At 41.4% G+C, this 13,969-nt stretch overlaps 1 protein-coding gene across 2 annotated transcripts in view; it reads left to right on the forward strand.

The window, feature by feature from the left end:
• The window catches only part of me1 (malic enzyme 1, NADP(+)-dependent, cytosolic), a 325,940-nt gene that overhangs the window by 241,796 nt on the left and 70,175 nt on the right, over positions 1-13,969 (forward strand). For both annotated transcript variants that reach the window (XM_078399713.1, XM_078399714.1), the window contains exons 8-9: positions 7,214-7,311; positions 13,289-13,402. In XM_078399713.1, coding sequence (XP_078255839.1) covers positions 7,214-7,311; positions 13,289-13,402 — 212 coding nt within the window. The remainder of the gene's footprint in view (positions 1-7,213; positions 7,312-13,288; positions 13,403-13,969) is intronic.

A 13,969-nucleotide genomic window follows, 5' to 3' on the forward strand; every position in this document is an offset into this window, starting at 1 on the left:
AAGTCCACCCGCCTATTTGTGGACTTTGGAATTTTCTAAAACATTGTGAATTTTCAGAATCAGTGGGAAGAAGGGTCTTCCGATTGACCCAAAATGGTGTCTGCAGATGCTGCCTGACCCGCTGTGCTCCTCTGGCGTTTTGTTTTGATTTGCAATTTTTTGTTCTCGAAAGTACAAACTCCATACAGACAGCACCCGTAGTCAGGATCAAACCCGTTTCTCTAGCGCTGTAAGGCAGTAACTCAACCACTACGCCACTGTACCGTCTGACAAGCATCTCACTGTATCTCTGTACATGTGACAATGAAACCATTGAACCCCAATGCTAATCTATCCAAGGCCACAAATGGCCTGTCCCCTTCCCGTTTTGTGCAGTTGAAGCTTCTGCTCTTCATCCACCACCTTAATTCTGTCATTTTTCATTTCTCCCATATTAAAGTGCCATCAACTTCCTTTCCCATTTGCTGCCATTAACTTTTGTCCATCCATCATTTAATCTCCAAGCATTGGTCTCGGTTTAGTCCTGCTGGTCACTGAAGTAATTCCAGATGCTACATACTATAGGTAGGAATTTCTCTGCTTTCAGTGACTACCAACTGCATGCATTATCTGGATTATTTCCAAAAGTCAGTTGAAAGTATCATTAATACGGCTGAAGTAGAAACCAAACTGGACCAGAATGTGCTCACTGGTGACGTGTGATCCCAACCCACATTGGCTCACATGTGGCAGAGTGCATCTTGCTGATATTTATACGATACGATAAAACTTTATTCATCCCAGGAGGGAAATTGGTCTGCATACATTCCAGGTCTGGATCCATCCGGAGCCAAGGGACAAATCTCCATGCCCCTGAGCCTCAAATAAAATAATTGCTTATTGTTTGCAGGCAAAAACATCCCCCTTTGACAAAACTTCCCTGGAAGTATTTGCAAAGCCAAACCTGCAATATTGTTTTTTGTCAGAGCTGCCATTTTGTTTTTCAATGCTTCCAGCAAAAATGGAAAAACGCAACACTCGAATATAATAATTCACCTCACACCTAAAAATATGAATAAGTAAAATAGCGAACGATTTTAAAAGTGTAATACTTCATTGTTATCTTCTGTCTTTATAAATATATAATCAACACTCATATGAGAGGGGCTGGATCCAGTGGCAAAGCTAATCTAATGGAGGATCTCAATGTAGACTCCCATCCATGCTAGCTTCTCCCCACCACAACTCCTCTTCATGGTGGAAAGAAGCCAGGAAATGCTTGATGGAGTTTGCTAGAAAAATTGGAAAGCTGCTGAAGGCACTCACCATGTTGGGCTGCATCTGTGGAAAGAAGCAGTTAATGTTTGATATCCTGGACACTTTGGTGTTCTGTTTAGGTTTCAGATTTAAGTTTATTATGGTCACATGTACTGAGGTACGGTGAAAAGCTTTGTTTTGCATGCTATCCAAACAGATCAGATATACTATACATAAATGCTATAAAGTCAAGCTCAAGTACAATAGACGGAGCAAAGGAAAATATACGGAGTGCAGAATATAGTTCCTAGCATTGTAGCACATTGTCATGCATCATTTCCGTAGACGAAGTAAGACCTGAAACATCACCTCTTTCTCTTACCACAGATGCCTGACTGATTTGCTGAGAGTTTCCAGCATTTACAATTTTATTTCATTGGAACCCCTCCATTTTACCCAGAGATCTGGAAACTTGCAGACACTTAAGTCGTTCCATGCAAAAGGCAGTGGACAGAGTTGACCAGTAAAAATGTTACACCATTGTTCAAACATGTCTCGCTGCTCCCTTATGAGACAGATTGTGAAGTCAAGGATGGAGAAGCAAAAAACTGCAATAGTTGGAATCTGGAGCAAAAACTAAACTGCTGGAAGAACTCAGTGAGTCGTGCTGCTTGATCAGCTGAGTTCTTCCACCAGTTTTATCTTTTCTGAGGTGAAGGATGACTTCCTTCCACTGTAGTTGTCTGGGTTGTGAAGTGGCTGATAAGGCTAATATAGGACTCACTGCCTCAGATGGGGAAGAGGTACTTGATGCAGTGGATAGTGCACCGATCAGCCAAAGCATTATGACCACTGACAGGCAAAGGGAATAACATTGAATACCGTGTTACAATGGCACCTGTCAAGGGGTGAGATATATTAGGCAGTTAATATAAGTGAACAGTCAGTTCTTGAAGTTGATGTGTTGGATGCAGGAGAAATGGGCAGGAGTTAAGACCTGAGCGACTTTGACAAGGGCCAAATTGCTATGGCCAGACAACTGGGTCAGAGCATCTCTGAAACGGCAAGGCTTGTGGGGTGCTCCCGGTCAGCAATGGTGAGTACCTACCGACAATGGTCTGAGGAGGGACAAACCACAAACCGGCGACAGGGTGTTGAGCGCCCAAGGTTCATCGATGCGCGAGGGCAACAAAGGCTATCCCGTCTGGTCCGAACCGACAGAAGGTCTACTGTGGCACAAGTCACAGTAAATTTTAATGGTGGTCAGGGGAGGAACGTGTCAAAATATACAGTGCATCGCACCCTGCTGCATATGGGGCTGCACATGGAGGACCAACAGCATATTAGGGAGGTGGCCATAATGTTTTGGCTCTTCAGGTCATAATGTTTTGGCTGATCAGTGTAGATAGATTTGGAGGTGGTATGGTCCTTCTGCTTTACATGCCAATCATGTGCAAGATATGATTATAGGAATTGGATACATCCCCGTTTCAGGGGAACCAACCTGATTTTTTCCCTCATTTTATTTTGGCTGCTAAATGTAGCTTGTGTCAGTGTCATTGTTTTCCATATGTGAATTGCTTGGATAAATGAGGTGTTGGGCATTATATCACCAAATTCAACAGGATTTACTCTGGTAAATATGGTTGTAGTTATTTTTGCACAAGCAGCTTCTATTTATATACCATTGTAAAGTCAAAACCATGGGAAATCTAAAATGGGTGGGGTATACTTTTAAAATTAGTGAGCAAATCTCTGAACATAATGTGGGCAAATGTATAAGTTATGTTACATGTTGTTATCGAGTATCTGAACAGAGCAGGAGGCTCTGAGTGAAGCCAGCATGGTTTCGGAAACAATAAGGCTTGAATTTATTGGTTCTTTGAGGAGGTAGCTGAGTACACTTTGGAGAACTGTCCAGGAGACATACTAACATTGGAATGCCGGAAGTTGTTTTCACATTGCAAAATTTGAGGAATATTACAATTATTGAATAATGGCATTAATTTGAAGCATTTATTTGCTTTGAAAGAAATCAAATTATCCCTGACTTCATCTGAAAATGTTTGTGAAATGCGCAAGAGCCTCTTTTAGTTTGGGTGGAAAATAGTTAAATGAATGGATCATCCATGTTATGTAACTTTAGATTTGGAAGAGTAGATTATTAGACACAAGGAACTGTAGATGCTGGTTCATAATTGAAAAGATACAAAGCACCGAGTAACTCAGCAGGTCAGGCAGCATCTCTAGAAGACATGGATAGGTGATGTTTTAGGTTGGGATCCTTCTTCAGACTAATTGACAGAAAATTAGTCTGAAGAAGAGTCCCAACCTGCTTAGTTTAATTTAGTTTATTGTCACGTGTACTGAGGTACACTGAAAAATGAAAAACGTCACCTATCCATGTCTACCAGAGATGCTGTTTGACCTGCTGAGTTACTTCAGCATTTTATTTTTTTGAAGGAATAGATTGTTGGGGACAGAGACTATGTAGTTCAAAGAGAAAATAAGTCGAAAGTGCAGTGTTTAATGTTGTTTCAGTGTATTTTTAGAAGTCGGGTTTGCACTATTTATAAAAAATGGACTGTAGTATACTTGTAGTAAATGCATGTTTCTGATGACCGTTGCTATTTTGGTAGTTACAAGAGTAAAGATTGTCAGATCTGTGCCTTGATCTGATAACAAATGCACATTTAACACCACTAAATAAGAATGTGCTGTCTTTTATTCTGCCATTTTGTTATCTCTCCCAAACATGTGCCACCCGTTTCTTTAAAAAAAATGTTTTTATCACCTTTGTAACTGAGTGCAACATTTGGTGCCCTACATCTCACCATTGGTTACCATGACAAAGATGACCCACAAAATTAAGTAAGCAAATTAAACAGATTAGCTAACTCCGATCAGCATGGAAAAATGGATGATAAAGATTCCCAAAGAACTACTGAACATTTCTGTAATTGGTGAGAGTCCTTCCGATGGCAGAGAAACTCTGAAAATGTCACAATTTTCCCTTGATTGGATTCACTGAGGAACCTTGTCCAGATAATGTTTCTTTTTCTCCTTCCCTGACTACTTCACTTCATTTCAGGCCACATACTGAAGGACATGCATAAACAAAATGATGTAGTTGCTTCAGTGGCACTATTCGGCAGCTTACAGATTCCATGTATATATTTAGCTCCTTTAAAAATATTCCATCTGTATATAGTTTAATCCAGATGGGAGCCAAAACTAACCCATTATCACTCTTTGTCATATTTGGCAACATTTTGGCATTCGCCATTGCAATCTTTGCATTTGTGATAGAAAGAACATATGTAAGTTTTGCAATCTGTAATTAGAGAATCTGAACATTGATTGGCACTATCATCCTTGTTACACAATTTGCCATAATTTCATAAAATATTTGAATTACCAGCTTTTTCGGCAAAGTTCTAAATTAAGGCTTTAACAACCAAATTTAAAGTAGAAATAACAATTGTACGATCATATTTTGAGGGCATATTATTGTGTGTACTATTTTGACATGTTTTCTTAATGTGTGCGTTTGACCTTGGTGTTTCTGAAAAGCCAAGACCCAAATGCAGATGTGGCTCAAGAGAAACAGCAAGATCAGCCTGGAGAAGTGTTGGAAACAGATACGATTGCAACTTTTAGGCTGCATTTAGACAGACACAAGAACAGGCAGGGAATATGGGGACATAGACCATATTCAGGTAGATGAGCTTAATTAATTTGGCATCATGGTTGGTGCAGAATTGTTGGGTCGAAGGGCTTGTTCCTGTTCTATGTTCTATTTTATTATTATATACTATACCAAGTGGACCTGTTGGGCCCAAACCTCTTCTGTATTGGTGCAGCACCCTCCCTCCCCCTCCTCCCCCCCCTCCCCCTCCCCCCCTCTCCCCCCCCCCTCCCTCCCTCCCTCCCTCCCTCCCTCCCTCCCTCCCTCCCCCTCCCCCTCCCTCCTCCCGCCCACCTTCCTCTCCCACCCCACTCCATCCCCCTCAACCCTCCTTATCCTCCCTCCCTCCCTCCCCCGCCTCCCTCCACCCCCTTCCTACCCCTCCCTCCTTATGAGATAGATTTAAACTTTAAAATGTGAATAACTTTTAAAATATAACATCGATTCCAATGAAACTTCTTCCATTAGCACCAAAGGGACGACGGTGAGTAAGGTGGGCCTAAGATTGTCGCGCTATCATGTGCTGTTTTGGCTGTAGTTCAGGAACAAACAAACAAACGAGAGTTTTAGTATATAGATTATATGTGTTCTGTGTTCGATTTGAGTATAAAATGTGATATCGTTATCAAGATGCATCATGCATTCTTTAGACTTTACTTCAGACTTTAGAGGCACAATGCGAAAACAGGCCCACCCAGTCTGCACTGACCAGCGATCACCCCGTGCAACTACACTAACATATCAGGGACGATTTTATTAACGCCAATTAACCTACAAACCTGTGTGTCTTTGGAGTGTGGGAGAAAACCGGAGTACCCAGAGAAAACCGTCGTGGCCACAGAGAGAACGTACAAACTCCATAAGGACAGCACCCGTAGTCAGGATTGAAACCGGTTCTCTGGCTCAAAAAGGCAACAACTCTACCGCTGCGCTACTGTCCCAGAACATTCTGAAAATTCTGTAAATTTCATGATGTGTATTGCCTTGGCATGTACTACTAACTTGGTTACATCTTAATGCAAGGGTTGTATTTTGGAAGGGCATGTAAGCAAAACACGTGCACAGAAAGGGATAGAACCCTGAAGAGCGTTGATGAATGGAGCAATCTCTGGATATAAGTCTATAAATCTCTGAAAGCATCAGCATAGATAGTGGGTAGCAAACAAGGCACATTAGACGCTTGCCTTCATCAGTCATGGCATCATGTTACAACTTTATAAAACATTGTATTGGGCACAACTGGAATATTGCATGCAGTTCTGATCACAATACTTTAGTAAAGATCTGATTGTGCTGGAGAGAGTGTGGACGAGATTCAACAGGATGTTGTCTGTCATGGAATATTATTCAGCCCAAAGGAGAGATTGCATGGACTGGGTTTCATTTATTTGGAGTGCTGGAGACAGTGGGGTGACTTGATAGAGATTTTACAAAACAATGTGGGGAATAAGAGTCTTTCTTCCCATGTGGTGTGACAAAAACAAGAATTAGGAGTTTAAAAGGAATCTGAGGGCTATTTATTTACTCATACAAGAGGGTAGTTGGAATCTGGAATGCACTGACTGTAGAGGTGGTAGGAGCAGATAGTCTCACCACATTTAAGAATCATCTAGACCAGTATTAAAGTCGCCAAGGCATTAAGGCATGGACCTTATGCTGGATTAATGTAGTGTACAATGGAAGACATGAACACGGTGAACCAAAGGGCCTGTTTCTGTACTGGACTTATTAATGCTGATTTGATCTTTCGGCCTGCAATGCTGCATTTTGTGATTGGACAAAAACTGAGTGGCACATTAGCTGTATGAATTAGTAATTTTTTTAAGTAAATTATAATTACGAGCCCTGAAATATTTATGTCACCTTCCTGTCATATAACTACATAATTTGATTGATGTATTGATTGAGGGTGGCACAGTGGCACGGTGGTAGAGTTGCTGCTTTACAGTGACAGAGACCTGGGTTTGTTTCTGACTACGGATGCTGTAAGGAGTTTGTACCTTCTCCCCGTGGCCACTTGTGTTTTCTTCGGTTGCTCCGGTTTTCTCCCACATTCCAAAGTTGTACAGGTTTGTAGGTTAATTGCTTTCTGTCTGTTGTCCCCAGTGTGTAGGATAGAACTAATACATGGGTGATCGTTGGTCGGCACAGACTTGGTGGACCGAAGGGCCTGATTCCATGCAGTACCTCTAAACTAAACTACTGAATAGGAGTTTATAAAGAGACTCAGCAGCCTTCCCATGAAATGTTTATGTATTGCTGTCACTAATGGACATTATCTCTGTTCAGGGACAGCTGCAGTGGCAGTGGCGGGCTTACTGTCAGCTCTACGTATCACCAAGGGTAAGCTGTCGGATCACAAATTACTGTTTCAAGGAGCTGGAGAGGTCAGTGTGCAAAACAACCGTCAACAACTGGCAGCTTCAATGTATTAACTCCTCGCAAATGGTTGTGAATATTTCTGCTTTTAAAAATTGAAGTGGGCACCATTTTAATTTCGGGAACATGTCAATATCTACCAGTAACCCATTACACAAAGTTTCCTGGATCGATACAAAACGCTGGAGTAACTCAGTGAGGCAGGCTGCATCTATCAGATGTTGCCTGTCCCGCTGAGTTACTCCAGCATTGTGTGTCTTATCTTCGGTGTAAACCCACATCTGCAGTTTCGTCCTGCACAAAGTTTCCAGAACCAGTTTCTCTATTTCAAATCCTCCCTTTTAATCTGAACTAAATTGGTTCTTCTGCCCACAAGCTTCTCTAAACTTTCAGTCGTTGAACAGAAAATGCTCTAGCACTGTCGTAAATTAGCCCCTAATCAATGCTGTGTTACGTATAGCAAGTGAATGTAAATATCAGTCTTATCGCACCTTCTGTCAGCTATGATGGCTCTTTCTAAAACCCGACATGTGGGTTTAAACTTGTTGCTGAGGCTTGAGTCCATAAATCACTTCAGTTCCACTCCAGCAGGATACCTTTAATCTACAAGACAAATGGAAAATCATTCAACTCCACTTCAGAGCCAAGGTCACCCTAATTTCAATCATCAGGTTGCTGTTCTTACGTACAGGCACTTCTGAAGATCAAGCTCCAAATCATTGTTCACTCATTTACTGATGTTTACAAAAAAAATGTATTTATGCTAAGCAAAGCAAATGTCTCCTATTGGCTTGCTACATACGTACAATGCTGCCCAATAACAATAAAAGTCCAAAAATGAGATAACACATACCACTGCCCAGATTCTGGGATCAGCCTCGTGGTGAAGCCATTAACACAGTCTTGTCCATCTGATGAAAGGTCTGAAGTTCAAAACCTCAGCCTGACTCAAAGCTCATGGTTCACTGAGCGACAATGATCACTGCCTTCCATCCGGACTGCAACAGGCACCTTGAAGCACAGGACTGAGAGTCTCAATGTTGTTCCCGCAAAATCTTCCAAAACCGTTAGCGGGAATAAATGAACAAATATTAATGTCCTCTACCAGATCAATATCCCCAATCTCAAAGCTTTTAGTAGACTCAGCAGACTATGTTGCTTGCATGCCTGAGACAGACTTCCAAAACCATGCTCTTGCAATTAATGTTTTGATCCGAGCTGTTACTGCAAGTAATTACTACAGGAACAGGATATGATTCAATGTTGTCATCAGATTTGTGGGAACATCTGGTCCATTACTATGAGGTAGAGGCAGGTCATTCGGCCCATCTAGTCTACACTGCCATTCAATCATGGCTGATCTATCTTTCCCTCTCAACCCCATTCTCCTGCCTTCTACCCGTAACCTTTGACATCCTTACTAATCAAGGGTTATATTTAGTTTAGCTTAGAGATACAGCGTGGAAACAGGCCCTTTGGCCCACCGAGTCCGCGTCGACCAGCGATCCCCCACACAACAATATTTTTCAACACACACTAGGGTCAATCTACATTTATACCAAGCCAATTTATCTACCAACCTGTACATCTTTGGAGTGTGGGAGGAAAGCAAAGATCTCTCAGAAAACCCACGGGGAGAGCGTACAAACTCCGTACAGGCAAGCACCCGCAGTAAGGATTGAACCCAGGTCTCTGGCGCTGCAAGGCAGCAACCCTACCACTGCACCACCGTGCCGCCCAAATGATGATATGGTGATAAACTAAAGCTTTGTTTGCTCCATTAAGTGGATGTAAAAGTTATTACAGCTCTGTTTTAAGAAGAGTAAATATATTCTCTTGATGGAATTAGTCAATATCTCTCCTCCCTCCAGAGCACCAATGCCAAATGAGAATTACTCTGATCATTTATTACATTGCATTTGGGCGATTTTGCACTCAAATGAAGCGAATGATTACAGTTCACATTTGCATGCTGTCTGTGGAGTGTCACATCTATAACTGACAAACTTAACTAACTTCTTCAAATTTAACCTCAAAACAAATAATTAAAATATGCTTCGCCGTAGCTAACAGTACTCCTTGATAACTTGACTAAATGATACCTGTACCAGACTAGATTGGAGTTTTAGGTAACCGGGTTTTCCCCATTAGACTGGTAAGTGCAAAATCTCCCAAATGCAATGAGATAAATTATCAGAGTCTCTGTCATTAATCTCTGGTTAACTTTCATTTATTTTCTCCCTTTGGTCTCTGGCACCCTTGAAATGTCAAGGAGAGAACCCGTCCCATTCTGTCAAGGGATTAGCCAATGTGGCTATCCAGTAAAACTAAGTGTTACTTTATCCAGAGCATATTTTCACTATTGGTCTAATGCTAGTTTTAACGTGACTAAGATAGAACCAGCTTTAATGAAGGGAATGTTTAATCAGCTAATCAAGGTGAAAACAAGTTCCAATGTTCAAGTTGCCATGTAAACCCTTTCAATATGTAGCTCATTGATGTCTCAACCCTCCTCAATCTCAGTGACTCCAGTGTATGTGTGTGTTAAACCGCTTCAAATCAATAAAAAAATGTAGCACATTAAATCTCTTACTAAATTCCTCAGGTATACAGAGGTACATTAAAAATCCAAAAATACATTGGCTCATTTTTGAACTGTGACAGGCTGATTTTGCCAATTACTTACTTTTGCTACAAAGTATTTTTCTTCAGCAGACTATACTTTCCTTAAGGCATTTCAAAGCAACAAATCATTAGGGGAGCTAAAAGGAGCCATGGGAGAATCGTAAATCATTTTACAAGTATACTGGGAGCAAGAGGTTAGCTAAGGAAAAGGCAGGTCCCCACATCAAAGGAGGGAATTTATCAAGGTACAACGGGGGAATGTGTTATGTCAGAGGAAGTGGATGTATAAATGAGTATGTTGTATCAGTATTCACCAAGAAGAATGACATAAATGAAGCTGTTCTGGGATGGGTATCTTCAAATTCTAGGGCATATCAATATTAAGGAGATGGTTTCAGGTGTCTATAAAATTATGGGAAGCATTGATAGAGCAGAATGTCAGAATCTTTTTTCCTGAGTGGAAATGTCAAATACTGGAGGGCGTTAATTTAAAGTGTTAAGTTTAGTTTAGGGAAAAAGCTCGGAATCAGGCCCTTCGGCCCACCGAGTCCGCAACGACCTGAGTTACTCCAGCATTTTGTGGTAGCCACACAATAGCACTATCCTACACACACTAGGGACAATTCTACATCTATACCAAGCCAATTAACCTACAAACCTGTACGTCTTTGGAGTGTGGGAGGAAACCGAAGATCCCAGAGAAAACCCACGCAGGTCACGGGAAGAACGTACAAACTCCGTAGAGACAAGCACCTGTAGTCGGGATCGTGTCCGGGTCTCTAGCTCCACCTTGTGTAAGACATTTTTCATAACACAGAGAGTGGTGGGCACCTGGAACGCATGGGGGGAGGTGGTGGAAGCAGATATGATAGCAACATTTAAGAGGCATTTGGGCAAATACTGGAACAAGCAGGGAATAGAGGGATATACCTGTATAAATAATTTGCAGGCAGTTGGGAATAGTTAGATTGGCATCAGGGACGGTGCAGAAATGGTGCTGCAATCATTTATGTTCTTAACCACGTATTTAAAAGTAAAATTGCAAATTTAAAATATTTTGATTTCCTATCATTCTATTGCTGTCTTCTGCCACCACTCCATTGCCTGTTTCTGTAAGATCTAAAAGGTTGATAAAACTAAATAGTGGATTGGCACAAAATAAGATAGGATTGACGCACCGATTTACCCAATTTCCTGTGTGCCTGGATTCCATTTGTCTTCCTTAATGAATAGCATCTTTGATAAGCTTGTAAACGATCTCTCAAAACACATGACTCGTTCAATATTCTATATTATAACAAGATGTGTTTCAAAACATGCCAAAACTCTTCCGATTATGATTATGATATTAGTAAAACTCCTTACATTTACCAATATCCACAGACTGCTCAATACTACTCATGTCCACTTGCCCCAGATTGCCCATCCCAGCTGATCTGCCTGAAGGAATACATTTTGCTTCATAAGTGGAGTGCTTAAAGTTGAAGTTTTCATGTTAAAAGTGATAATGACAAATGTATAGCTTCAAGGTAGAGCCCCAATTAAAATGTTAAGCCAAAAATGTATGGCTTTGCGACTGTTTGTGAACATCCAGTAACATGCTAAGGTTATTGATGTCAGTATCTAAACATTCATAGTAATTGAATTAAAAATCTTGTTGGCCTTATGTTAACTAATTTAAATCCATTAAATATAGCCAATGTCAGATAAAATGAAAATATTAAATATTAAAGGGTTTAAAACTCTTTGAAAATTATTGCTCCCCAAAAATACTTTGAACACTGATACCATGAATGGCTTATCCAAATGCAGAAAGGTCTTTGTGCATCAAAGTGAACCTAAAGCAATTGGATGATGCTGAACTGAAATGCCGATCATGCAATGCAAATCACTGAGTCTGTTGCTTATCAATGGCTCTTATCTACTTTTGACATGGCAGGAGTCATTTGGCCCATTGAGCATGCCAGCACAGTCCAATCAGTCCCATTCCCCACATTTCCCGATAACCCATTTTCTGTTTCATGCAGAACCCAACAGTTTTTTTTATTTTTAATAGCAGCCAATTAGCCTAACATCCAGCATCTCTGGATGTGGCAAGAACTGAAGAAAAAGGATGCAAACACAGAGCGAACATTCATGATCATAGGCAACATCCTCGATCAGGATTAAACCTATGTTGGTGGAACTATGTGACTGAAGCACCAACTGCTATACCACAGTGTCACTCTGAATCTGTGGTTATATAGAGCATCTTGCATTAATATTGATAGTCTCACCCAAAAATTCCACCTTAGATGATTTAATTTAGTTTGGAGATACAGCGCGGAAACAGGCCCTTCGGCCCACCGAGTCCGCACCGACCAATGATCCCCGCACATTAACACTATCCTACACCCACTAGGGACAATTTACACTTATACCAAGCCAATTTACCTACAAACCTGTATGACTTTGGAGTGTGGGAGGAAACCGAAGATCGTGGAGGATACCCATGCAGGTCATGGGGGGAACGTACAAACGTACAGCCAGCACCTGTAGTCGGGATCGAACTCGAGTCTCCGGTGCTGTAAGGCAGCAACTCTCCTGCTGCCCTAAGACGATGGATGTTATTATATGTTAAGATTTTCACAAAACTACACAAATGGCAACATGCATTTTGATTGCCTTGAGGCTTTCACGATTTTGGTGATAGAAATGTAATTCAGGTGCATTATTGTAACCATGATCTACCATTTCAGCAATACCATAATCTAGTTATCAAGCAGAAATTAAACATTTCTCCAGTAAAATAACCAAAGATCATAGAATCGCCTCATGCTGCTCCTGGACATCAGCATCTGAAGGTCTGGAGATGAGGTTATTGTACCAATTTGGCATCACTCCATCAGTACAGTGAAATTATTTCATCATCATTTCAGTCGGTGGGCAGCACGGGTGACGCAGCGGTAGAGTTGCTGCCTTACAGCATCAGAGACCCGGTTCGATCCTGACTATGGGTGCTGTCTGGATGGAGTTTGTACGTTCTTCGTGTGACCATGTGGGATTTCCCCAGGTGTTCACTCCAAAGACCTACACGTTTGCAGGTTAATTGGCTTTGGGAAAATCACAAAATGTCCCTCGTGTGTGTAGGATAGTGCTAGGGATGTTCACTGGTCAGTGTGCACTTGGTAGGCCGAAGGGCCTGTTTCTGCACTCTATCTCTAAAGTCTAAAGTCATTATATTTTACTGATTTGATGTGCAGAAAATAACCTAAAAGATTATAATGCAAGATTATATCGCTGCCTTGCATTTTGCAGAAGGAAGTTGTTTTCAATCTTGTTAAATCTGGTAATTTTGTTTTGTCCTGGCTCCTAATTTAGGCCGCCCTAGGAATAGCAAATCTTGTTGTGTTGGCCATGGAGAAAGAAGGGATTCCTCGACAACAGGCTGTATGTAAAATCTGGATGGTTGACTCCAAAGGCCTCATTGTCCAGGTAAATGTAAACCTTTAAGCAAGCACCTTGGATGTGGGAAGGGAAAATATTATTGGATGTTGGTGCTTCATACGCATTATATATCAGTCTGAATAAGGGTCTCGACCCGAAACGTCGCCTATTCCTTCTCTCCTGAGATGCTGCCTGACCTGCTGAGTTACTCCAGCATTTTGTGAATATATTGAATGAGGTTTGGTATAGTTGCTGGATGTTAAAAAGATTGCTGATTATGTTGGCATTCACCTCACAAATAGCCAGTGTTTGGATATGTTCTTTCATTCCATTAACAACAGAAATGTCAGGCTACGTCAGGATTTTATCGGAATGCATCACAGAGTGGGTTGGGAACAGCTCCATCCAAGACCAAGAATTGTAGATGCAGCCCAGACCATCACACAAACCAACCTCCCCTCCGTTGATGCCATTTGCACCTCACGCTGCCTCGGCAAGGCCACCAGAATAATCATGGACGAGTCGCATTCCGGCCACTCCCTTTTCTCCCTTCTCCCATCGGGCAAAAGCTATATAAGTGTGAAAATGCACAGATTCAGGGATAGTTTCTTCCCA

This window comes from Rhinoraja longicauda, chromosome 5 (assembly GCF_053455715.1).
Source record: "Rhinoraja longicauda isolate Sanriku21f chromosome 5, sRhiLon1.1, whole genome shotgun sequence".
Lineage (NCBI taxonomy): Eukaryota > Metazoa > Chordata > Chondrichthyes > Rajiformes > Arhynchobatidae > Rhinoraja > Rhinoraja longicauda.